This window comes from Girardinichthys multiradiatus, chromosome 17 (assembly GCF_021462225.1).
Source record: "Girardinichthys multiradiatus isolate DD_20200921_A chromosome 17, DD_fGirMul_XY1, whole genome shotgun sequence".
NCBI classification, from domain to species: Eukaryota; Metazoa; Chordata; class Actinopteri; order Cyprinodontiformes; family Goodeidae; genus Girardinichthys; species Girardinichthys multiradiatus.
The window spans coordinates 6827037-6854520 of NC_061809.1; the positions used below are offsets into that span (position 1 = coordinate 6827037).

A 27484-nucleotide genomic window follows, 5' to 3' on the forward strand; every position below is an offset into this window, starting at 1 on the left:
TGAAATTTTAAAAAAAATGTTTTCCCTAGTTTCCATGCAATATGGGCATAACATTTCCCAAAAATCAAAACCTTTTTAAAGAATTTTTTTCCCCTTTATTCTTCCTTACAAATCATATGAATATTGCCTCTTGTATTTACTCGTTATCTTTAATAGGAAAATATGCTTGATGATCCGAAACAACTAAATAGGTTAAAAAGGCAACTAGAGAAGAAATCTGTAAGGGGCACAGATCTGTACTCCAGGGGAACTGAAAGTCATCCATAAAGATTTTCTTTCAAACCAATTATTTCTATACATGATACGTTTCACTGCTGAATACATGTAGGCAAGAAGGTGCTTGGTTGTCACACTTTGTCAAAAAACTGGAATTCTCTGTTCAATTTATTTGACATTTGTGTGATGAAATGCTAAAGTACACTACGTAGATAAATCTGTTACAAAGACCAAATGGTTTAAAAAAAAAAGAGATTTCAGGAATACGTTTTTTTTAATGCAGCCTTTTATTTGAAAAGATTTTCAGAGTTTAGTTGAAACAACCTCATATAGAGGCAACAACCTCGAACTGAGAACATATTCTTAAAAACAATCAATTTACAAACAGCATTTAGAACAATACAGCAGAACAAACAAATGCCTATCCAAAGCCCTCTTATTCCATTCATTCACTTCCTGACAGATATATATATAGTAGCTTTCCAGGGGAGCAGTCCTAGTTGTGACCTTCAGGTCTACTTGGGTCTGCTGTATTGAAAGGGCTCTCCAGACACCAAACAGATAAGTTTATCTTCGTCTGAAGGTGACTATTTGTATTCAAGTTTGCAAACTTCTTCTAATACATCATTTATTTCCTCTTCTGCAACACATTATGAGCTCATTTTACTGCAGAATGTTTGTTCATTTATGGAAAATGTGGAACATGTGACCACCAATGCTAATTGTGACTTTTGTTGGCAGTTAAGTTGGAGAGCACATTATGAGCAAACTATTTAGCTCTGCCTTTAGAGTTTAACTGGTTGTTTCAATGAAAATCGTTGGGTATAGGCCTCAGAGGAGAATCACAGAAAAACTAAAATGCTACATTTTGATATGAAAAACACTTATCATCCTCTTATCTTTGTGTTAAACTATTGATATGGTCATGTACCTTATCTCTAGGCACCATGGTTTAACAGCGCCCTCTAGTGATAGATGAACCAACACCAGCTCTCAAAAAAAAAAAATGTGGGTTTGTTTGAAATATTCTGCTACGATACAAGATTACCTTACTTATTCCGTCTTTCCCAGGGCTGCCAATAAATGCTTCAACAGCTGTTCTTGTTTGCTATTTGAACGTTACCTTTAGCACATTTTTTTAATAATATTGAACAAAAGATCATTGCACGACTAAACACAACAAAACCAAGTCAGCAGTGTTACTAGAATGTTTATGATTTTCTTGAATTAGTTGTGAAAACATCACAAAAACAAAACTCACTTGACATCTTTCTGCCACCAAACAGTTAAAAATTATCCCAGCTGGAGGTCTGCGAAGTTCATGCAGCCTTCTGCCGGAACTGGCTTCTCTTGTGGGGGGGGGGGGGGGTTGCGACACATGTGTTTCCAGAAACTGAGATGAAGACAAGCTTATGGTACAAAAACACATTCTGAGGTGTATTCATGTTGTAGACGTTCTCAGACACTCAGATGACCACACGTACAAAATAATCTTCGGGGATTCTGCTAGTCACAAACATTTACTTTTATAAATGTCCTCACACACATATACAGTTAGAGCAGCAATCCTGTTGTACGAGGAAGATTACAGCAGTGCACCAGGTCCTTAACTCCTCCGAGTCCAGCCTGATCCAATCAGGTTTTGATGGAATCCCCCTTTCACCTGACATGGTCTGATCTGGTCTTAAATAGTAGACTGAACATCCAAGTTCGGGTCAGATCAGGTTCTCTTGTCTTCACTGTCCCCTTTTTTTTTACCGGGCCGTTTGATATAGCAGGACATCAGTCTCCTCGGTGCTCTGAAAGTACAACAAGAGTGTGAAGACCAAACTGCACAGAGTGGAAAAGAGTTCTAGGGTCATCCCATTTTTAAGTGGTTGTTCCAAAGCACAGGAGATACTCTAGAAATTAGGTTCCAGGAACAGAGGCCCTGATAGTTTGTGGGGGAAAAGTGGCAGACAACTGGAAATCAGCTTTTTAACAGGAAGACATCTCTATGTGGGTTTATCATCATTCCTCTGCCTCAGTCTGAAGCTCTGTTCCTGTGTCCCCCAGGTCTGTGTTGGCTTACTCACCAGTGGCCCTTGGCAGCAGTGCTCCTCCTCTGCTGTGAGATGCTGTAGATCTCCTGGAGTTGTTTTTTCTGATCGTCACTGAGTGGAGCCGTCAAACACTGGTACCAGGCAGGGTTGCTGTTCTGAATCCCTGAAACACATACACACACATTCTTCTCAGGAACCTATAAATGCAGGTTGATTTTTCCCAATGTTCATTACAAACATTCAGCACAAATTAAACATTCACATTTGTCAGTAAGTATTCTGTTTGCTGGAAAACAAAATTGCACATGGAGATGTGTCAAATATTTTGTTCTGCTCTTTTGTCTGGGGTTCAAGTACTACTGGTGAAACCTGGGTTGCCTTTAGTGGGACTAAAAATAAATCAACCATATAAACATGAAAGCCAAAGCTAATGTTCTGTATTGAAGAGCTTCTAAGTCCCTATTAAATGAGCTGTTCACGCAGGAAGTGATTTTTTCTTCTTCTATATTTCGAAAGGTTAACCTGAGAAGAGAAGAATTGCAAATGGTTACTCTACTCAACCATGTTCCAACTGCCATGTGGAAAACCACAGTGGTATGCCAAGCTCTGTATTCAGTGTGAAGCCAGGTATAGTTCTTTGCTTTTTATATATCCAATCACAAAGGAGCAGGTTGTTACAAAGAATGCACAGTAATGAGTGTGTGGGAAAGTTTAGATGACACCTAAACAAAACAGAGGACTTTCAGCTGCCACTAAACTCCGCTGTTTGGGATCATTAAAGTTTCTCATGCAGCTGCACTGGTAAAAGAAAGATGGACCGAACCAGAACTTTGCGTTTCTTTAACAAAGATAAGGTACGTAGCTTGCTCTGCACTTATGAAAGACTGGATATTGTTGAATAATTAATCTATCCATCCCTGCTTATTCTTTCTTTAATAAAAAAAATGATAAATCATACCAAATCTCCAGGCCTTTCCTTAGGGGCAACGTTTATTTGTTTGTCTTGACTGAAGCAAAGTGTCACACTTTTAATAAAAACCTTTCAGTGTTTTCCTAACAACACAAACTAGAAAAGTCCAACTCCTGTTGCATTACTGTTTCAAAATGTGTGTGAGGATTGTGGTGTTTGGAAACCTTAGGATTTACTAAGATGATACTTGTGACTAAAAGGTTAAGAATCACTGGTCTAAGTACATATTCCTCTACAAAGAGGAGGATTAACCCTAACCTGGAGTTTGTTGTCGGAGTTACCACTGCCTGTAGGTCAGATGTAGAGTATGAGTTGGCCAAATAATGCGGAAAACATTAAAAACTATACACTCTGTGAGACTTCAATTATGTCAATTTCATAAATAATATAATATAATATAGAAACATGTAGCACAAGTCTTTGTAGGTGGGACAGTGAGTTCGCTTCGTTCATCCTGGTCGGTGTTTACATCCCGCCGCAAGCTAACGTGCAGGTCGCAGAGCAAATGCTCGCCGACCAGATACTGAGTGTGGAGCGGACCAACCCGGACTCCTTAGTAATCGTCGTTGGTGACTTTAACAAAGGTAATCTCACCCACGAACTCCCCAAATATAGACAGTTTATAAAATGTCCGACCAGAGAGGACAACATTCTGGATCACTGTTACAGCACCATCAGAGACGCTTATCACGCCGTCCCACGTGCTGCACTGGGCCAATCCGACCACATCATGGTCCACCTGATTCCTGCATACAGGCAGAAACTAAAGCTCTGCAAACCTGTTGTGAGGACGACAAGGAAGTGGAGCAGTGAGGCTGTGGAGAATCTCCAGGCGTGTTTAGGCTGTACATACTGGGATGTGTTCAGGACTACTACCAACAGTTTGGACGAGTACACAGAGGCTGTGACTTCCTACATCAGCTTCTGTGAGGACAGCTGTGTACCATCATGCACCAGGGTGAGTTACAACAACGACAAACCCTGGTTCACAGCTAAACTCAGAAGGTTAAGACTGGATAAGGAAGAGGCCTTCAGGAGTGGGGACAAAGACCTATACAGAGAGGCGAAGTACAAGTTTGGCAAGGCAGTGAAAGAGGCCAAACGACTGTACTCTGAGAAGTTCCAAAACCAGTTCTCAGCCAACGACTCTGCGTCTGTCTGGAAAGGGCTCAAGCAAATCACCAACTACAAGCCGAAAGCCCCCCACTCCATCAACGACCAACGCCTTGCCAACGACCTGAACGAGTTCTACTGCCGCTTTGAAAGACAAAGGGACAGTCCTGCAACCATCCCCCACGACGCCCCCCAACAGCTGCAGCCACAATCCACCACCCCCACCTCCCCAACCTCAAGAGGGGCCTTGGCACCTCAAACCCCCACCCTGAAGTTCCCCCCCACCAGCCCCCTACCCACGCCGAGGACGGCTCTTTCCATCCAGGAGAGGGACGTCAACAAACTCTTCAGGAGACAGAACCCCCGGAAAGCTGCTGGTCCGGATTCTGTCTCACCAGCCAGGCTGAAGCACTGCGCTGATCAGCTGTCTCCAGTCTTCACAGACATTTTTAACACCTCACTGGTGACATGTCATGTTCCAGCCTGCTTCAAGTCCTCCACCATCGTCCCTGTTCCCAAGAAGCCAAGGACCACAGGGCTTAATGACTTCAGACCCGTCGCCCTGACCTCTGTGGTGATGAAGTCCTTTGAGCGCCTTGTGCTCTCACACCTAAAAGACATCACCGACCCCCTCCTGGACCCCCTGCAATTTGCCTACAGAGCCAACAGGTCTGTAGATGATGCAGTCAACTTAGCCCTTCACTTCATCCTCCGGCACCTGGACTCCACAGGAACCTACGCCAGGATCCTGTTTGTGGATTTCAGCTCTGCCTTCAACACCATCGTCCCAGCTCTGCTCCAGGAGAAGCTCTCCCAGCTGAGTGTGCCCGACTCCACCTGCAGGTGGATCACTGACTTCCTGTCTGACAGGAAGCAGCGCGTGAGGCTGGGGAAGCACGTCTCTGACTCCCTGACAGCACCGGTTCCCCCCAAGGCTGTGTTCTCTCTCCTCTGCTCTTCTCCCTGTACACCAACAGCTGCACCTCCAGTCACCAGTCTGTCAAGCTTCTGAAGTTTGCGGACGACACCACCCTGATCGGACTCATCTCTGATGGTGACAAGTCCGCGTACAGATGGGAGGTGGACCATCTGTTGGACTGGTGCAGCCAGAACAACCTTGAGCTCAACGCTCTAAAGACAGTGGAGATGGTTGTGGACTTCAGGCAGAACCCAGCCCCACCTGCCCCCATCACCCTCTGTGACTCCACAATTGACACTGTGGAATCTTTCCGCTTCCTGGGAACCATCATCTCCCAGGATCTCAAGTGGGAGCCAAACATCAGCTCCCTCATCAAGAAAGCCCAGCAGAGGATGGTCTTCCTGCGGCAGCTGAAGAAATTCAACCTGCCAAAGACTATGATGGTGCACTTCTACACAGCCATCATTGAGTCCATCCTCACCTCCTCCATCACCATCTGGTACGCCGCTGCTACAGCCAAGGATAAGGGCAGGCTGCAGCGTGTTATTCGGTCTGCTGAGAAGGTGATTGGCTGCAGTCTACTGTCGCTCCAGGAACTGTACACCTCCAGGACCCTGAAGCGGGCCGGGAAGATTCTGGCTGATCCCTCCCACCCCGGTCACAGACTCTTTGAGACTCTCCCCTCTGGCAGGAGGCTGCGGTCCATCCGGACCAAAACCTCACGCCACAGGAACAGTTTTTTCCCATCTGCCACCAGCCTGGTTAACAAAGCCCGGAAACCACCCTGACACTCTCCCTTTCCCCCACACACCCCCCTTTTTTGCTGACAGGACACCTGTAACCTGCAACTCTATGCGTTACATTAACGCTCAGCATGGACTCCTGCTTTACTTGCACTGCCATACTTGCACAATGATCACCTGCACTGTTGTACTGCTCTTGCATCTTATACTGCTCTACTTTTACTCTCACTCACTTAAAACTGTGCACATATATTTATATTATATTGTAGATATGTTTATACTGTTGAATTTGTACTGTATTGCACCGACTACGCCAAAACAAATTCCTTGTATGTCCAAAAACGTACTTGGCAATAAAGCTTTTCTGATTCTGATACACGGCAAAGAAACATAGTGCTTACAGTAACTTGAACGATTTAAACGTGTTTCAACTGCAAAAACCTTTTCTAGGATTCTGGGTAATTTTCCATTGTTATTAAAAAAGTGTGGGGGTTAGTTCTGTTTCCACTGCATTTACCAAGGTAAAAAGTACCTAGGGAGACATTTGCCTCCAAAACATACCCTGGAAGGGGAGGTAGTACTTTTTCCCATTTATTACTAACTAAACACTGCTGTGGAAAAAGCTGGTGGGGTTTTTTATTAGGAAAAAATAATTTGTGTCAGATTGCTTTAGTCTTATGGTTGTCTTTATCATCTGAATCATAACTTACTTAGCAGAGCGGAGGTAAAGAACTGATACTCGTCCTCTCCGTTGTCATAGTCCAGAGGCGTGCTGTACTCCTCAAGGGGCGTTCCCTCAAAGGCATCTTCGTCCCAATACTCATCCTCTTCATTGTCGTCATCGTCTTCACCTTCCTGGCCTGTAGTCAGGCTGGACTGCTGATGTATGGCATTTTGGCTCTCGTTCACCTCATCTTCATCGCTGGGAATCTCTTCTGCTCACAGACAAAATGAATCACTCATAGTCGAGTAATCACCGTTGATCCTCAGGTGAAACATGCATCTGAATTAAAACGGTTTTAGGCAAATAGAACTTTATGTGTTGAAGGGATAGCTTTTTTTTTTACCATTCTGATCTTCAATATGAACCCCTGCATGGGCTAGCAGGTCCGGTCTGTTGATGAGACGGGACGCATACAGGTGTTTAAGACCCAGGAAAAGTAGCAGGATAGAGGGGATGATCTGACCAGCTATTCTTTCCAGGGCTGCCGGCCGGCTGGGAAGCTCCATCAGCATGCTCAGACCGATGATGCACATCTTACGGTCATGGAGCCTGAGGAGCGGAAATGTACGTCAAATTAGGTTGTAGTCATATTATGAGTCTTTAGGGGCTTGTAGGGTGGCAGTGGGAGAGATGTATTAGACAGCAAGAAAACAACTTGTCAGAAATGAAGAGCTGAGAGGAGGAGAAACATCAGCAAGTGTAAATATTTGAGTAGGTTCGATAAAGGTTAATGTGTGCAGCCTGTAGGGACGTGCCAGTCTCCACAAGTTGGAATCAACAAAAACAGTAAAACTGAATCAAGGCTTACTAATACACATGGGAGATTTCTGCTTTCGACTGGTCCATGCTGCTCACTATGTTACCAACAGAAAGCACTAATAAATGTAGATTTCTGTAGCTGAATGCAGCTCCTACAAATGGTAAAAAGTTTTTTCATACTTTTTAAAAAAAGAACGCATTTTACACCTTCAGTCATATCCAAATACTGTGAGCTAAAATCCTAAATACAAGTAAAAAGAAAAATGAGTAACATGCAATGTTGTAGATGGAGATCTATAAGAAAGGTGATAAAGCCAAATAGAAATCTTTCAAATAAATAAATTCAAATTTCAATTAACATAGAATAGCATTTTAAATCATTACAGAAGGTAGTGATTAAAGTTAGCAACTATCATTATAAAAATGTATTACCCGCTTGCTGTAGTGGTCTGCTGCCACAATGGGGCCAGTAAAGGAAATTTCCTGTTGTGCTACTTGCTATTAACTTAATGAGTCATCACAATGGTTAAAAAAAGCATTTGGTTAACATTTTGTACCATTTTTTAATTAGGACATAGAAGATGTGACAGTTTCATACTAAGTTGGCACTTACCCCAGGAAGAACTCAGTGTCATTAATCCACTGGTTGATGAAGTGCGCTGTAATGGGCTGTGGGGTGTGTACAAAGTGCATGTTGTCCAGCGTCTGAATGAGCAGGGCTGGGTTGTAGTACAGAGCGGCAATGACCACCTGCAGACACATGGTCCTTAGCTCGCTAGACTTCACCCCCCGCATCAAACGCCCCAGCACTGCCTCCACAAACAGAGGGATGCACTAGTGCAGGAAAAACACAAATATGGATAGCTTAGGCCATAGCTTAGGTCTTTCAATAAATATCAAAAAGAAAAAGAGATGGAGATGCTGCCTGTGTGGTTAAATAATTTTTGTGGATTCTGACTATTAACCTGTCCAAGTGAACTGCTGAAAATAGATATTATACAAAAAATTCTTAAACAGCATGATGGTTGCTAAATTGAAAGAAAAACCTTTTAAAATGTCCCCACATGAACACGAGTGTGGAGCTGCTTCTGACCTGATCGATGCCTCTGCCTCTGCATTGTAGGATGATCACTTCTAATAGTTTAGCAGCATGACACTCTGCATCATCACCAGCATCTACAGTTAGCACCTGCAGCATTTAAAGATGGAGAAACTGTTAAACATCATCAGACAGGCAGTGACCATCACCATGCACTGCAGCAGGAACACTATTCCATCCTGACCTTTTTGCACATGCTGTAGATGACCTCTAAATGCCTTGGGTTGGATAGAAGCATGTCTGTGTCCACAGTAACATAATTGTGCAAAAGAGGCATCATATCTGGAACACAAATAAAATCAACTATAAAAATTCCAAAAACAGGTATAACACTTTTTGAAAAGGAAATAAGAATAAAAATAAAAATTTTGGAAAATGAAATAAATACAGAGATGTCTATGAGTGAAGCAACTGTTGCTTAGGGGGAATAATCCTGTTTAAATGCAGCAGTGTGTGTCCTTGGTCAAAACTACGCCAGGGTTGTTATGAAATTTTCATGATAACAAAATACAAATAAAAAGATGTACCATTGTTTCACCAATTTAAAAAAAAGATTTAAAACCTAAATGTATAACATTGTCTAATTAGTTTGATTCACAACAACTATTTCAACTGCTGCTAAAATTACATATTAAATATTGGTGTTATATCTATCAAATGTAAAACATTTGGTATTTTCATTTTGAAAAACTTCAGTATACAGTACCAGTCTTTTGACGGACACTTTCTCATTTAATGGTTTTATTTATGTTTATGACTATTACATTATACATAGATTCTCACTGAAGACATTAAAACTGTGAATGAACACACGTGGAATTAGGTAGCAAACAGAAAATGAGAAAATAACATCTTTCAAGACTCTTTGGAAAACCATTTCAGGTGACCACCTCATGAAGCTCAAGTAGGAAAAACCAAGAGAGGAAAGCAGTCATCTAAGCAAAGGGTGGCTATGTTGAAGAATCTAAAATATAAAAATGTTTAGAATTATTTCACACTTTTTCTTTACTATGAAATTCACAGTTTTGTTGCCCTTGGTGAGAATCTGCATTGTAAATATTCATGAAAATAAGGAGATCTATTAAGTGAGAAAGTATATCTAAAACGTTTGACCGGTAGTGTATATACGCTAAATGTAGTGTTGATATTTAAATAATTGTGTTTAATGCATGGCCTCGGACTTGGAGGAGCTGATCTTCATCCCAGCCACTTCACACTCGGCTGCGAACCGCCACAGCGCATGCTGTAGGTCTTGGCTAGAGAGGGGCCAGCAGGACCACGTCATCTGCAAAAAGAAGAGACGAAATCCACTGGTCCCCAAACCAGACCCCCTCCGGCCCTTGGCTGAGTCTAGAAATCCTGTCCATAAAAGTTATGAACAGGACAGGTGACAAAGGGCAGCCCTGCCAGAGTCCAACATGCACCGGGAACAGGTCCGACTTAGTGCCGGCAATGCGGACCAAACTCCTGCTCCGCTTGTACAGGGACCGGATGGCCCCTAATAAAGGGCCCCCGATTCCATACTCCTGGAGCACCCCCCACAGGTCATCACGAGGGACACATTCGAATGCTTTCTCCAGGTCCACAAAACACATGTGAACCGGATGGGCAAACTCCCATGAACCCTCTAGTACCCTGTAGAGCTGGTCCAGTTTTCCACGGCTGGGACGAAAACCACACTGCTCCTCCTGAAGCCGAGGTTCAACTATCGGCCGGAGTCTCCTCTCCAATACCCTGGCATAGGCCTTCCCAGGGAGGCTGAGGAGTGTGATCCCGCTGTAGTTGGAACACATCCTCCGGTCCCCCTTCTTATGAAGGGGGACTACCACCCCAGTCTGCCAGTCCAGTGGCACTGTTCCCGACCGCCACACAATGTTGAAGAGGCGTGTCAACCATGACAGCCCCACAACATCCAGAGATTTGAGGTACTCAGGGCGGATCTCATCCACCCCCGAAGCCTTGCCACCGCGGAGCTTTTTAACCACCTGGGTGACTTCAGCCTGGGTTATGAAAGAGTCCAACCCCGAGTCCCCAGACTCTGTTTCCACCAGGGAATGCGTGATGGCAGGATTGAGGAGATCCTCGAAGTACTCCTTCCACCACCCGATAATGTCCTCAGTCGAGGTCAGCAGCCTCCCACCCCCACTATAAACAGTGTTGGCGAAGCACCGCTTCCCCTTCCTGAGGCGCCGGACGGTTTGCCAGAATCGCTTCGAGGCCAACCGGTAGTCCTTCTCCATGGCCTCACCAAACTCCTGCCAGGCCCGAGTTCTTGCCTCTGCCACAGCACGCTTGGCCTCACGGTACCCATCAGCCGCCTCAGGAGTCCCACAAGTCAACCACAGCCGATAGGACTCCTTCTTCAGCTTGACAGCATCCCTTACTGCCGGTGTCCACCACCGGGTTCTGGGATTGCCGGCGTGACAGGCAACGCAGACCTTACGGCCGCAGCTACGGGCAGCAGCATCGACAATAGATGCGGAGAACATGGTCCACTCGGACTCTATGTCTCCAACATCTCCCGGAATCTGGTCAAAGCTCTCCCGGAGATGGGAGTTGAATACATCCCTGGCCGAGGGCTCCGCCAGGCGTTCCCAGCAGACCCTCACTAAGCGCTTGGGCCTGCCAAGTCTGTCCGGCTTTCTCCTCCTCCAGCGGATCCAACTCACCACCAGGTGGTGATCAGTGGACAGCTCAGCCACTCTCTTCACCCGAGTGTCCAAAACATGCGGCCGAAGGTCCGATGATACAACAACAAAGTCGATCATTGACCTCCTACCTAGGGTCTCCTGGTGCCAAGTGCACTGATGGACACCCTTATGTTTGAACATGGTGTTCATTATGGACAATCCGTGACTAGCACAGAAGTCCAATAACAAAACACCACTCAGATTCAGATCGGGGAGGCCATTCCTCCCAATCACGCCTCTCCAGGTGTCACTGTCGTTTCCCACGTGGGCGTTGAAGTCCCCCACCAGAATAATGGAGTCCCCGGGAGGGGCACTATCCAGCACCCCTGACAGGGACACCAAGAAGGCCGGGTACTCCGCATTACTGCTCTGCCCATAGGCCGAAACGACAGTCAGAGACCTGTCCCCAACCCGAAGACGCAGGGATGCAACCCTCTCATCCACTGGGGTAAACCCGAACACGAGAAGGCTGAGCTGGGGGGCAACAAGCAAACCCACACCAGCCCGCTGCCTCTCCCCGTGGGCCACTCCAGAGTAGTCCAACCCCTCTCAAGGAGATGGGTTCCAGAGCCCACGCTGTGCGTTTAGGTGAGCCAGACTATTTCTAGTCGATACCTCTCGACCTCCCGCAAAAGCTCAGGCTCCTTCCCCCCCAGCGAGGTGACATTCCACGTCCCTAGAGCCAGCCTAAGCATCTGGGGATCGGGCCGCTGAGGTCTCCACCTTCGTCCGCCACCCAATCCTCCTTGCACTGGTCCCTGATGGTTCCCCCTGCAGGTGGTGGGCCCACTGGGGGATGGCCTTGTGTCTCTCGTTCGGGCTTGGCCCGGCCAGGTTCCGCGAGGAGCAACCCGGCCACCAGGCGCTCTCCGGCGAGTCCCGACCCCAGGCCTGGCTCCAGGGTGGGACCCCATCTCCGCCGTACCGGGCGACGTCACGTTCCTTGATATATTAGTCCTCATGAAGGATTCTTGAGTCTGAGGCCATGGTACTCGACCGGAAAAGGGTGGCTTGTCCTCTTCAGGTTGGAGGGGCGTTCCTGCCTCAAGTGGAGGAATTCAAGTATCTTGGGATCTTGTTCATGAGTGAGGGACGAATGGAGCGGGAGATCGACAGACGGATCGGTGCGGCTGCCGCAGTAATGGGGTCGCTGTGCCGGTCCGTTGTGGTGAAGAGAGAGCTGAGCCGAAAAGCGAAGCTCTCGATTTACCGCTCGGTCTACGTTCCTACCCTCACCTATGGCCAAGAACTTTGGGACATGACTGAAAGAACGAGATCCTGGATACAAGCGGCTGAAATGAGCTTGCTCCGTAGGGTGGCCGGGCACTCCCTTAGAGATAGGGTGAGGAGCTTGGCCATCCGGGAGGGGCTCGGAGTAGAGCCGCTGCTCCCCCACATTGAGAGGAGCCAGTTGAGGTGGCTCGGGCATCTATACCGGATGCCTCCTGGACGCCTTCCTCGGGAGGTGTTCCAGCCACTGGGAGGAAGCCAAGGGGACGGCCCACGACACGTTGGAGGGACTATGTCTCTCGGCTGGCCTGGGAACGCCTTGGGCTCCCCCCGGAGGAGCTGGAGGAGGTGTCTGGGGAGAGGGACGGCTGGGTGTCTCTGCTGAGTCTACTGCCCCCGCGACCTGGTCCCGGATAAGCGGAAGACGACGAGTACGAGTATGAGTGTTTAATGCACAGATTGTTCTACTTTTTTCTTGTTCTGCTTCTTGTAGGTCATCACTGGGAGTCTAACAATTCATTTTCTTTTGTCTTTTTGTGTTTTAAGCACTGAAAAATGTAGTAGGCTTCAGACTGCTACTCCAGCTCCTCATACTTTCTCTTCAGACCTGCAACTCATCCTCAGACTCCGTTGTAGAAAAAGAAGCCGACGTCTAAGTAATTTAGTTCCTTTTGTTTTATTTCGATAACTTTTTAAAGTCTAGTCAGGATGAGGTAGGAAATTAGGGTGATTTAGGATTGCACATTTAATCCAATGTCTCATTGGTGTTACATGCAATATTGATTGAAGTTATGCTAAAATGTTTTGATTGCTGTTTGAATACTGTTGAACAAAGTTTGAGAACAGTCTGAATGTCAGTGTGTTCACCATGCGTTTGATCAACTAGGTGCTGACTCAGTTGGGGTTAAAGTGGAGTTTAAAGTACACAGGCTGCAAACCTAGCCTCATGTTCATCTCCATTGTCTCACCATTTGTGGCCTTTGTTTTTTTTCACTGGGTCCCTGCCTCCAGGTTTTATTACCCTTTGTTTCGAGACTAGTTCGCTATCAGCCGTTAGTGGCTAAGAGGCCAGCTGCCAGGTGCTTCACCGTGTCAGAGCTGACCTGGTTCTACCGTTCTATCAGCTGACAGCCACCATTGAGAAGCATCAACAGACCATAGAAGGCTTCACAGTTTATTAATTCTGCTCCATTTTCCAAGTCAATCCAAATTGTTGTTTTTTTCCCATTTTTGTCCATAAACTGCTGGTTCAATCTTCATGGACACCCAGTGTGCATCTTTAATTTTGGTTATTAGTTTACCAATTTTTGTAGGATAGTACATGCTTAATTAGATGAAAGTTGTTGGAGCACAATAATGGATTGTAAGAGGGACTATTGGTTTAATACATTTTCACATAGATAAGGAGACAGCATTTGTGTTTATTTTGTGTTTGTCCATGACAAAACAGAGTCCTGTCATCAGCAGAAATACTCTGGAGCTGTCAAGTGGATCCGAGATGGAGAAGAGGCTGAGTACAGAGAGCTGGTAGACTGCTTTGAGGCAGTTATCTTATCTTGAATGTGAACAAAACAAAAGAGATCATTGTAGATTTTAGGAGAAACCGGAATAGGTCAAACACTTTTTCCAACATGGGAGAAGAAGTGAAGGTGATGAAGGTGTATAAATGCTTCTTTTTTCACCTGTACAACAGACATGACTGAAGACACAACAGTGAAGCCATCTACAAGAAGGGACAGACTGTACTTTTTGAGAAAGCTTAGGTTCTTCAGTGATTGCAGCAAAATGCTGCAGATCTTCTATAAAACTGTTGTGGAGAGTGTGATCTCTGCCATCAAAAGTTGGGGTGACAGCATCAAAGCCAGTGACCTTAAAAATATCAACAAGCTAATAAAAAGGATGGGTCTGTTCTAGGGACTCCTCTGGAGATTGATAAATGAAGAACATTACGGACAGCCCTGATCATCCTCTTCATCAGACTATCACAAGAATAGAGATTTCTTCAGATCTGCTGTAATACTGATCACTACAGGAGTTCCTTCCTGCCCACAGCCATCAGCATCTAGAACTATTTGAAGAAACCTGGGTAATACGAGTTAAAACGTTCAATTGCTTTTCTCATTAAAATCATGCTCAATATTAGTACCTTCAACAAGTCAATGGGCCTTTTTCTTCCACATTAGTAGTTTTTGACAAATATGGGTTTTAATTTTAGTTTTGAACCAGGACTAACAGCTCATAGGTCCACTCATCTACAGATCTACAGGTAGAAACAGAAAAGGTATTTGTCCCAGTGTTTTCATACTATGCAAATAGACACCTTTATTTTTTTTTTAAATAACAACCTGCTTTGGACAATATGCTCCAGCTAAGAACATTTTAGCTCTTACAAAATATAAACAAACCTAACTGAAAAAAACATAACTTTGGTCTGTGTTTTTAATGTACACACAAAAATGTCTTAAATTTTCACTGAAGACAATTTTTAACATAAAGCTAATTCATAAAGGACCAGGACCTACTCACTGTGGAAAGTTGTCAAGTACACAATAAGTGAAGCTTGTTTACCATGAACTTTAAAAAGTGTAAAAAATTAAAAAATTTTTGTAAAACAGTAAAAAGTCTGAAAAATCTAACCTCCAGTCAATTTTGCTCTTATGTCTTACATTCAACACCTAAGTGAGCAAGGGATCAATAAAACATAAATCAAGTCATTTAAAGTATTTAGGGTATGAAAATAAAATGTTTCCCATGTTTAAAGGTTTGGAGGACATCACAATGCTACAGGGAATCATAAGGGGTTTTGGAATCAGCAAAATCCCTAACTGTTACATGGTGTCAGGTTTATGAGCAGATACCTGTGAAGTAGTCAAAGCACTCTTGCTGGAAAACCTCATAGAGGACTCCAAGCAGCTGCCACATCTGAGGGGAGATGGTCTGACAGGTGAGGCCGAAAGCCAGAGACAGGATCTCCTCGTAGAACTCTGCATAGAACAGGATACACACATTCACAATTAATTTTGTACGTGCTGACATGTGGTTTGGGACTTGTGGAAAGCTAAGTTAGAGAGACTTAGGGAAATGTCCAGGGAGGTGGCTGAGTGGCCCTACTGTACCAAAGTAAAGTGAAAATATTGGCAACGCCATAAAGGGTATGCTGGGAAACCGTTACGAATGGAAAAGCAATTATTGCACACAGCAGAAACATAAGATGAACAATGTATACATTTATGTGTTGTGTGCAGTTATATAAGTGAATATCAAAGCATGTACAAAGAGGTGAAAAAAGCCTTTAACAACTTTGGTTTTGGTCCTATTAACGGATATTGCAAACAACATAGCACTAGGTTTACTTTACAGCATAAATAAAGTGGGAAATGGCTCACTTTTTCACTTCTACATTAATTTGCACCAATAGTGTGTGTAATCCATGTAACACAAACAGAGAGTAGTCTGATTTTACACAAAAAATATAGCTACTTGTCAAGATTGTGTTTTAAACACTTTGACCTCATTCATGGGCATCTCCAACTCCATTTCTTCTTCCCACATGGGGAAATCACCTTTGTCTGCACAGTAAGGAGAATCCCCTCTTATCTGATTAGAAAGGTTTACACAAAAAGATGTTTTACAGAAGCACTGATTATTCGAAATGATTGCATCATAAATTTCTCTTCTGATTACATCCCTTAAAAACAAAAAGGGGCTGCGAGATGTGGGGAAGTTGTATAAAGTATGGGAAGGAAAGAAGAATATATACCTCTACAAAATTTTATACTGAACAAATTAATCTATTGTAAAAGAGGCTATCTGAAAAGCTCTTACACAGCTAAATAAAGCAGGCTGAGTAACAAATACTTTTTTCTATTCATTTCTATTATAATTACTACCCTGTTACATATATTTAAAGCTGTTTATGTATACCAACTACCATCAAACAATCAAAGCTTTAACCCGCTTCTGCCTCAATTTGAATCACTGTATTTGCTGCCAAGCAAGATGCTTAATTAATTCTATATTGTTAACTTGAATATAGCACAACATAAATAAAATGCGCTATGTAATATGCAAATTTGCATAATTTGGCGTAACTCTGACAGCAGAGTGCTCCGTAGAAAGAGTAGATGTTTTGCAATCAGAGAGTTTTGGGTTTGATTCCACCTTGTCCATGTCTCCTTCGGCAAGCCACTTAACCCCAAGTTGCCTATTGATGTCCGTACGGGTGTTTGAACATGTGTTTGAACATTGTGATTTTGGCTGGACGAAAGTGGCTCTTGTGTGAGAAGTTAATCTGATTAGAAAATCACTACATAGACCCATTATTACTGTGTGTAGAAGATTAAACCAGTATGAGTGAGATTAGGACTATAGGCAGCTCGAGACAAAACCTAAATTAGTCTATATAAGCACTGTTCCCGACAGCTTCCCAAATCTGCCGCTTAGCACTCGATATAGTGGGACTGTCACTTTCATAAGTTGTAGTGGATCTTTTAGAGCTTGCCACAGTGGATGAATAAAGCATGCCAAATTCTCCAGGTTTAAAATGGTCACATTAGAAGCTTTTGGGTGAGAGCTGTGCATCTCTGCTGCTATTCATCCCACAATTAGGAACCAAACAAATCTAGCTTTTAAATAAAAACCTGAAAGTTTAGTTAACTAAACCTGATATGAAATAAGAGTTTGATGTTCTTCCACTTAAAGAAAAAACCCTGACCCTGAAATGTTTGTGTGCTTTTAAACAGTATGAGGCCCACTACGCCCCCCTACACACCTGCCATACCTATGATGGGCTTCTGCAGCACCAGGCCAATCACCTGCAAACAGATCCCCTCCAGCTCCTGAGTGATCTAAGGGAGGAGAGACATAATCAAGAATCAAATATTAAGTTTCAGTATAGTGATTGCATTTTACAAATACTTTCCATATCTGGACTTACCACTCACTTATTTAGGTCATTCAAGTGTGTTATTTAGAAGCAGATTGAATAGCTAAAATCAGACCAATTACTTTTAGATCATACTAAAACAATTATGGAACATTTTTGTAACAAATCACTGGACCCTGTTTATTTATGTAGATAGATAAAAGTCCACAGAGTTGGCTGATGATCAGGAAACAATTCAATTCAATAAAAAAAAGCTTAATAAACCCTAAAGGGAAATTAAATGTGTTTGTAACTCATTTTGTGCAAAAACGTAGTTGTAGATGGTGATGGCTGTGAGCAGGAAAGATCTCCTGTAATGGTCAGTATTACAGCAAATCTGAAGAAACATCTGACTGTTGTATGACAGTGATGAAGAGAATGATCAGGGTGGTCAGTAATGTTCCTTATTTTACAAAGATTCTTTCTTTCCATAATCATCTTCAGAGGATCTAGAGTAGAACCAGGCTTTTTTAAATCAGCTTGTTGAGATTTTTGAGGTCACTGGCTCTGATGCTGCTACCCTAACAGATGATGGCAGAGAAGATTACACTCTCTACAACAGACTTATAGAAGATCTGTAGTATATTGCTGCATTCACTGAAGAACCTAAACTTCGTCAAAAAGTACAGGTGGCCCTTTCTTGTAGATGGCTTCACTGTTGTGTCTTCAGTCATGTCTGTTGTCCAGTTGAAAAAAGAGGCATTTATTCACCTCCATCACCTTAATTTCTTCTTCCATGATGGAAACAGTATTTGACTTATTCCTGTTGCTCCTGAAATCTACAATCATCTCCTTTGTTTTATTCACGTACAAGATGAAACGACAGTATCTACACCATGCCAAAAAGTGGTCCACCAGCTCTCTGTACTCAGCCCATCTGTACCCCATCTCTGTGATCCACTTGACAGCTGCAGTGCTTTTCTAATCTGTAGTGCTTTTTGAATCTGTCATTTCTGCAGGTGACAGAACTCCGCTTTGTTACGGAGTTTTAGAGTGAAAAGGTAAGTTGAGATCAAAGTCCCCTGTGGTGATCCTGTGACAGTGACCACCTGATTAGAAGCAATACCCTGCAGTCTCACAAACTGTGGTGTGTTAGTCAGGTAGTTGTTGATCCGGGCAATTGTTGGGGCCTCCATCTGAGTTTCTGACATTAAAAAAAAAATCTGTCTGAATTGTGTCAAATGCACTGAACAAATCAAAGAACATGATTAGCTTTATTCTCAGACTATTGTCTCAAAACAACCTAGCAAAGCCTCTTCAGCTTCTTGTGACCAATTTCCCAAAGTTCTTTATCACAGGTTGCCCCTGAGCCCCTGGGGGTTTATTCTCCATAAAAAACAAGATTTTGATATGATGTGTAGTGAATTGGCACTAGATTAATGAACTTAACTGAATTGCCAAGAAGAGATCTTGCCTTGGAGATGTATGCATCCATGATGCACAAAACAAGTCCAATGTTTTATTTTTACTGGTAGAGCAGCTGACAAACTGTTTAGCGGAAGAGTACATAACCCTGGTAAACATGTTACTGCTAACAATTTAATGTCCAGGCTGCAGAGACGACACTTCACAGTAACAGGTCCTGGATTACACCATCTGTTGTTGACAAGCACTTCTTATCCACCTCCTTTGATTTTGGTGCTCCTCTTTAAATTACTGTCTGCTTGTATTGTCAGAAAGCCTGCAGAGAAACACTGGATTTGGGAATATCCTGCAGCCATGTTTCAGTGAAACACATAAAACTGCTTTCTCAATACTCTTGCTGTGCTTGCAGTTCATCCAGTTTATTTTCCAAGAATCTCACATTGCCCATGGAAGAGATGGTTTGAACATCCTCCTTCTCTCTTCTCTTTGCTCCGGCTCTGTATCCACGACACTTTCTTTTCAACTCATCTTGGATTCGGGGTTGTACTTGAGGTGTTTTTTGAGCTTCAGAGATGTTAATCAGCTCTTCCTGATTGTAAAAAAATACCTTGTTGCTATGCCCAACGGTAAATATTAGCAAAAATCCTTCGAGCTGCACAGCATCTAAAACCAGAGACAACCCTTACCCCTAACCTTAGCCATAAAAAGCAAAAATTTAGAGTTTTAAAAATAATAAATCAGAATGAAAGTAACAGAGCAACAGCATGTTGGCTGCCACCTTGAACAGGGTAATTCTAGAACATTATCTTTGTCAAGTTTTTTTTCTCCATCTGAAGTCACTTCAGCATTTTCCCAAACTTGAAAAGGCTTGCTTCCTCCACAGAGACACAGGAACAACTCAGCTCAGTCACATTTGTTTATTAATATTTTCTTTTTAGATGGATCTTAACAGCAGTGCAACATTCCTAGGACATAAGTAGGTTGATAACCTACAAACAGATGAGATAAACATTAAACATCAGAAACAACAATGTTTACTTTGACTTTTCATATTTAACTAGTTTCTTAATTAATGCTTTTAATAATTTACTTTTAACTTAACAGTGAATGAAAAAGGTAAACAAACTATGTTGCAAAGCGTGCATACTAATATGTATCCAACCACAAACAATCAGCAAATTTCGGTACAGTTTTAGTTTTTCGAATTAAATATGTATTACGTACTTCAAATAATATTGTCCAGTGGTGTCTTTGGAGAAGCTTTCAGCTGAAGTTCTTTCTCTGAATAGAATTCAATCTGAGCACAGGTGAACAGGATTACCCTATAGATTTGCCTGCTGAGATAGAGCAATGACAGGGAAGGGTGTGCTTGATTTGTTGTAGAGTGCACTCCAGTTGCATGGAGATAGTAAACCATTTAAAACCGTCAGATTTGTTGTATTAACTTGACACCTCCCACTTGAGCTCCTGAGTTTTTTAACCTTAGGAGGTCACATCTTTCTATCTTCATCGTCAGATCTTATCACTGCAGTGTTCCTTGTTCTTCCATTGGCAATAACAACAATGCACCTGACATCTCTATGAAGTATTGTTGAAGGTATCTTCATTGAGAGTTTTTTCCCCTTTTTGTTTGTTTGTCCTCCAGCTTTAACAGTGGGCACAGGGTAACTTGGATAAGTTCTTACATATACATCTCTCACAATCCCCTTTTTGTCATTGTTTACCCCAATCACTTTGCCAAGTTTGTACTGACCTCTCAGGGCATTTTGGTCTGCAAGCCAAATGATGTCCCCAGTAGCTACATTCCTTTTCATTGAATGCCATTTACTTCGGACAAACAAATTTGGTCCTGCCAGTTGACCCCACTTTTTCCAGAATCTGTCAACTTCTGTTTGAATGAACTTTAGTCTTTTGAGGGAATACCCTTCAAACTCAAAGCCATAGCTATCACCTCTGGGATCAGCTCTTCCCAGCAACAGAGAGTTAGGAGTTATGTAGTTTATGCAGCCTTCTCAGCTTTGAGTTCTTGCATCTATTGGTCTTTCATTGGCCAGATTTGCTGCAATATACAGGAATGTCTGAAATTCTCCCCATGTGAAAACTCCATCTCCTCCTAAATTGTGTAAAGCTGGCTTGACAATCTTTACAGCTGCTTCTGCTGCTCCATTTCTGTGGGGGGAGTCTGCAGGATGTATTTTCCAGCACCATTCAGTCCCATGTTTCAAAGTTTCCTGTTGAATTTGTTCTTTGTTAAGTTGGTTAAAAAACAAATAGAAATCACTAAGAGCAGATTTAGCTCCAACAAAGTTTCTCCCACCATCTGACCACAACTTTTTTGGATGCCCCCTCAGGGCTGTAAATCTTTGGTATGCCACCGAGAACCCTTCACTTGATTGATCACTTACAAGATTTGTGTGGATAGCTCGAGATGACACAGAGCAGAAGATGATGCCTCACAGTTTCAGTTTCACCCTTTTCCGAGCTTCATCTCTCACTTCATAGGGCCCAAACAGATCAATAGCTGTGTACTGAAACGGTCTGGCAGGCTGTGTTCTTTCAGGAGGGAGATCCCCCATTATCTGCTTACACCTTTTTGCTTTGGCTTTCCGGCATATCACACAGTTATCCACAACTTTTTTAGCCAATCTTCTGCCTCTTACAACCCATGCTTTTGTTCTCATCCGCAATAATGTTCCAGCAATATCTTTGTGATTTATCTCATGAGATTCAAGGGCAAGCAGTGTGGATATCCATGAATCATATGGTAAGATAGGAACTACTTTTTTGTCTTCACCAAAAGATTGAATGCGTCCCCCACATACCTGAAGTCCAGAGCCTTGTTCTTTAAACACAACTAGTCTGTTCAAAATGGTGTCATTGAATAGCGTACTCTCTTGAGCAGCCAGAAAAACATCTTTCATCGCATCCTCACACTCTTTAACACTAAGTCCAGCATGAATGGCTGTCTGTTGGTTTGTGCAGATCTTTACTTTCCCTTTGCTGGCACTCTGTCTTTTTAATATGAGTTTCCACTTTTCAATAGCTCTTCTCACCCATGCAATAACTCTGACCAGTTTAGAAAGATTACTGTATCTTCTCTCTTGGATTAATTGCTTGGCAATACAAGTTAGTGGAAAAACTTTGCTTTGACTGCCCTTCTCCTTCCACTCACTGGCTTTTAATGGATTCTTTGTCTCATCCTCCTTCCTAATTTCTTTCTCATTAATTTGCTTGGATTGTGCCCTGGTCGTCACTGCTGAAAAAGCTTTCCTTTGGAGCTTTGCGACACTTTTTTTTGCAGACACAGCAATATCTTTGGCAGACTTTATCGGCCATTGTTCAATAGGTTGGCACAGGAATTTTGGTCCATTTTGCCACTGTGAATCCTATTGAAGGTACTCAGGAGATGCTCCTCTTGTTATACTGTCGGCAATATTAAGATCACCTGGAATCCACCACCAATCTGTGACAGGTCCAGCTTTCTGTATTTCACCAACTCTGTTTGCAAAGAAAGACTGGTATCCATAACTGTCACGCTGAATGACACCAAGCACGGTTTGGCTATCCAAAAAATGGAACCAGTTTCCAATGTCCATCCTGCTGTGCTTTTCAACATACCTCCTCAGGCTGCAAACACTGCACCACAAATTTCTGCCTTAACAGTCTCCTTTTTGATCAAGTGGAATGAGCTTTGCTTTGGATTCAACCAATCTCACTTGGATCCCTTGCTTAGTCTCCCATCTGAAGTATAGAACTGCACCATAACTTTTGTCGCTTCCATCTGAAAAGGTTATTCCATGGGTTTTCCACTCCAACCAATTGGTGTCAAGCTCCTGTAAAATATAATTTGTCTCATTCTTGGAACAGTTCAATAGCCTCATTTCTAAGCCCATCCGAAAGTGGTTGGTCCCAGGTGTCCACTGCTTTATCTCCGCTTCTGGCTTCTTGAAAAGCCTTTCTCACTAAAATTGCCCCCTTCTGTTTGATAGGTGTAGCTAGACCAATGGGATCAAAGAGGCTGGCTACTTGGCTCAGAAGTTCTCTTCTAGTGAGAGGATTTGGAGTATTTATCTTAACTTCCTCCTCTCTTAGGTCCTGTCCCACCTTCATTCTTTTCCTTCTTTTTGAGAAGTTGATTGATGTCATCACATAGAGTTTATCTTCTTCCACCAGGTATCCAACACCCAAAGCCTTGTTGTCCTCCTCCTTCAACTGGTTGGGGAGTATAAAGACTTTTCCTTTATTAGGAGAGGAAATGTCCTTTTCTAAAGAAGTGTTTTGCCTCCCACTTTGGCCTGACAAGATCCATGGTTTCAAAAAAAATCCTCCAGCTTGCAAGATTTCTTCCACCTTCTTTATGTGGTTTTGCAAAAGTTCTGGATTATTGTCAGATGTTAAAATGTCATCAACATAACAGTCTTCTTCCAGAATCCTCTGCTCCTCTACACAACAATCAAACATTGGTGGTTTTGCTGTTTCCCGCATTGCTATTTGGGCAATACATCCAGCGGGACGATCCCCAATATTAACTCTGGCAATAGTAAACTCACTGATTTCCTCTCTTGGGCTGTCTCTCCAGAGAAATCTGTGCAGGTGTCTCTCTAGGTCCTCTAACCATACAGAGTTGTATATTTTTTTAATGTCTCCCAAGGCAGCATGTACTCCTCTTCTGAACCTAAGTAAAACAGCACGTATAAGATTTAAAACATCAGGACCTTTCAGCAGAATGTCATTGATACTCTGCCCTTCAAATCTTTGACTGCTGTCCCATACTAAGCGCACAGGAGTGGTTACAGAGTGAGGATTTGGTGCCACCTGATGGTTTACATACCACACAGGTCCTTCCCACCTGTTTAAAGTTGCCTCTGACAGTTTAATTGCTGCTTTTCTTTGCACCATTTCGTGCACTTGGGCTGCATAAATGGTTTTCCGTTCAGGTTCTTTATTCAGTCGTCTCTCTGTTTTCAAAAATGTTGATTCCACACTCTCCCATTTCCACCAGTCAATGAACTCTTTATTGGAAGATGTGCTTTTGCATCTCCACACACAATGCAGCCATGATTCTCTCTTATAGATCGAGTAAAAGCATGTCGTTTCTCAAACTTCTTCTGTTTTCTCACCAACTCCCAGTTGCTCTAGTTTCTCCAGAACTTCCTCTTGCGTCTTCAGGAATTTGAGGAAGCTGTCAAAATGATTGTCTGCTGTCACCCCATTAATAGGATTAACCATAAAAACTAGCCAATCTCTTTTTATAACATCAGGTAGTTTGCTTTCCAAAGATTTAGTAACCAGAGGATTTTTCATGGCTCCAGTATTACCCAACTCTGTCAAATCAGCTAGAGCCTTTTCAATTGCTTGTATAAGGTCTATCACTTTCCTTGGCTGATTTGTTTTCAGAGGTGGGATTTTCTCAAGCTCTTCAATAATCTCCAAAGCAATACTTGACTTGTTTCCATATCTATTTTCCATCACTCTGAACATATCTGTAGCAGTAAACAAGTGCAATTAACGACATATCCTTTCATCCACACTATCCAACAATTGAAACTTTTTCACCTCAACTGAGCCAGTTGGATCCCCTGCTTCTGTAGATTCTCCCAGTCTTTCTTCCATCTATGAAAATTCCTTTTATATCCATAACATTTTGGAAGGCTAATGGGACAGATCTTCACAATGGATGTGGCTTGTGCCTGTATAGGTCAAGATGTGAAGTCTGATTGAGCTGCTGCAGATTTACTCTTTTCCTTTGCGATTGTTTGTGCTACAGTGAACTGTGATTTTCTTGTTTGAAGTTTATTTCTCATCACTTTAAGCTGCCTTACTTTACCATCTAAACTGTTTCTTTCTTCTGCTGGAACCCATATTTCCCAGGTAGCAAGGCTTTTAAATTGCTTCGTGAATCACTTCCTCCACAAAGGACAGCTGCATTTCATATGCCCTTTTGTTCACAGCTAAAACCTGTATATCAGCAGCATCATCACAAGCCTTTTCTGCCTGCTGAATTGCAGTACAGAGTTCATCTTGACCATATTTCCTCCACAAATTGGACTGAACTATTTGTTTGACTTCCTCTAATTTCAATTCACAGTCATTAATAGTTTTTTCCAAATCGGCTCGTTGCTGTTTATCAAGTTCCACTTCACCATGTTCCCCAACTTTGTCTTCCATTTCTCCTAATAGCCCAGCTTTGTAATCATCATTTGAATCACTCAGAGGTGAGCTTTTTGAATTCCTCCCGCAGTTCCATCTCTGTCATATTGGGAGCTCTTCTGCTCAAGAAGTTGGCTTGCTTGGTGAAGGAAGATTTAGCCATGGTTCGCTCCAACTTTAATTGTTTTAGTGACTTTCCAAACATTTCTTCAGCCATTGTAAACCTTAATGCTGATGCTTGATGTCCTCCTTGATTGTCCTCTTCTGCTCACCAGAACTCTCTTTTATCAGGTCTTCAGTGGAACCATGGTTATCAACTGTCAAGTTTTTTTCTCCATCTGAAGTCACTTCAGCATTTTCCCAAACTTGAAAAGGCTTGCTTCCTCCAAAGAGACGAAGGAACAACTCAGCTCAGTCACATTTGTTTATTCATCCTTTCTTTTTAGATGGATCTTAACAGCAGTGCAACATTCCTAGGACATAAGTAGGTTGATAACCTACAAATAGATGAGATAAACATTAAACATCAGAAACAACAATGTTTACTTTGACTTTTCATATTTAACTAGTTTCTTAATTAATGCTTTTAATAATTTACTTTTAACTTAACAGTGAATGAAAAAGGTAAACAAACTATGTATTATGTACTTCAAATAATATTGTCCAGTCCCTACCAGTGGTGTCTTTGGAGAAGCTTTCAGCTGAAGTTCTTTCTCTGAATAGAATTCAATCTGAGCACAGGTGAACAGGATTAACCTATAGATTTGCCTGCTGAGATAGAGCAATGACAGGGATGGGTGCGCTTGATTTGTTGTAGAATGCACTCCAGTTGCATGGAGATAGTAAACCATTTAAAACTGTCAGATTTGTTGGATTAACTTGACAATCTTGTTGAAAGATTTGTAGTTTGGTGCGTTCTAAAACTCAGCATGCATACAGGTAGGCCAAGAAAGACCTCTAATGGTGTGTTCAGACCGACCACGATTTCAGCGAATTTTTCGCCTCATACGTGTGCTGTCGCTCGCCTGACATTTCGCCAGCACTTCGCATGACTAACGGCCGACAACGCTCCACCGCGTCATCAAATAGGAGTAGCTTCTAACTGCTGCTTGCCGGTTTTAATTCAACATGGCGGACTTGGACTTTATGGAGCGAGTGATGGCGGTTTATTTACGTATGGAAAGCTGAACAACGCCGCCGTCATCGACATCTCTGGCTTCACCAGATTCTCTCAAGATGGAATCAGTTTGGAGAGTACCACCAACTACTCAAGGAGCAGCGTCTGGATGACAATCGCTTTCAGTTGTACTTCCATCTATCCAGGACCGAGTTTGAGGACCTGCGTTGGGGGACGAATCAGCCTCCAGGACACCAACTTATTTCAAAGCCACCCACAAACCTCCCATCGTAAACCTTCCTTCATCCTACATGTACATGAATGTTTCTGTCTTTTTCAGATATGTGATGTTTGCGTGTATGGATTTGCGTGTTTGGATTGTAGGTATTGTTTTCCCTTCTTTGCAGGGACTGCACTGACTGATTTGCGACGCGAATTGACAGAAAAGTTCAGATTTTTCCACTCCAGTGAAATTTGCTTCGCATCCATCGCAGGGTTGTTTTCCATGAGATCAATGGACTGTTTTCCCTTAGACTGATGCCATATCCTGTTTTACTGCGTCTGTCTGATGTGTCTGATCCCCAGTCTGCATTACTGTATGCCTTCAATCCTAGTCTGTCTGTCTCATTTGTTTTGAAGCTTAGTTTTTGTCCTGATGTACCTTTGAGGTATCTGTACACATGTTTTACTGTGTTCCAGTGTTCTTGTGTTGACTCAGAGAAGTGTTGGGACAATCTACTAACCACAAAGCTCTGGTCTTCTGCAAGTAGATAGGTAAATTAAACTTGCTACACCTTCCCTGTACCTTTGGATCCTTCATCTTTGCCCTCATTGGTGGTTTGGTTTTATAGTTTTAGAATTACCAGGTTCTGGAGTGAGTCCTAGACAATTCTCTGTAAAGTCCATAGGAATGGGTCCCGAATTAGGAATTTTTTATAGGAACTGACCGAATTCCGTCAGTACTACAGAGTACTAATTCACGTAAAATCAAACGTTACCATGTTTCAGTTCCTAAACGCATCATGGCTTCACTTTTCAAATTGCGATGCAGATTACACTCGCTGCAATATTTCTAATCTGAGGAAGCACCTGGTTAAGCACAAGGGGAAGAGTGCACAATTTTCGTCAGCCTCAGTCAACTCCTGCATTCGGCACCATTAGAAAGCTTGCATCTGTTAGTACGGAGCCTGGCAAGTGTCAGCGAGTGAGTAAAAAAAATAAAATAAAATAAAAAAAGCCGGTGGAAATTTGTGAGCACGGTTTGATAAACAGTGCGCTCCGTTTTGCAATCCATGTGCGCAGATTACTCAGTGATTACTCTTTTTTTACCTGCTGACACTTGCCGGGCTCCATCTGCAGCCAGCAACATGGGAGAAAAAAGTTTTGAAACAACTGAGATGTTACAATGCAAACAGCTGAATGT

At 42.8% G+C, this 27484-nt stretch overlaps 2 protein-coding genes across 5 annotated transcripts in view; both read right to left on the reverse strand.

The window, feature by feature from the left end:
* Positions 1-480: 480 nt before the first annotated feature.
* The window catches only part of ipo8 (importin 8), a 54755-nt gene continuing 27751 nt past the window's right edge, over positions 481-27484 (reverse strand). For 3 of the 4 annotated variants that reach the window (XM_047389730.1, XM_047389728.1, XM_047389731.1), the window contains 9 exons: positions 17277-17352; positions 15364-15489; positions 8770-8867; positions 8580-8675; positions 8100-8320; positions 7071-7276; positions 6714-6938; positions 2292-2421; positions 481-2015 (listed from right to left, as the gene is read on the reverse strand). In XM_047389730.1, the coding sequence (XP_047245686.1) occupies position 2015; positions 2292-2421; positions 6714-6938; positions 7071-7276; positions 8100-8320; positions 8580-8675; positions 8770-8867; positions 15364-15489; positions 17277-17352 (1179 nt within the window). In that variant the 3' untranslated portion in view covers positions 481-2014. The remainder of the gene's footprint in view (positions 2016-2291; positions 2422-6713; positions 6939-7070; positions 7277-8099; positions 8321-8579; positions 8676-8769; positions 8868-15363; positions 15490-17276; positions 17353-27484) is intronic. The other variant, XM_047389729.1, reaches the window with a different exon arrangement.
* Positions 19697-26346, reverse strand: LOC124882978. Its single transcript, XM_047389733.1, has 2 exons — positions 25619-26346; positions 19697-25441 (listed from the first exon to the last, which is right to left on the reverse strand). The coding sequence occupies exon 2, from the start codon at positions 23691-23693 to the stop codon at positions 22647-22649; it is 1047 nt and encodes a 348-aa protein (XP_047245689.1). The 5' UTR covers positions 23694-25441; positions 25619-26346; the 3' UTR covers positions 19697-22646.

Excerpts from the sequence above, each read along its gene's own strand:
- LOC124882978 (XM_047389733.1), bottom strand. The coding sequence starts at position 23,693 with ATGGTGCAAAGAAAAGCAGCAATTAAACTGTCAGAGGCAACTTTAAAC.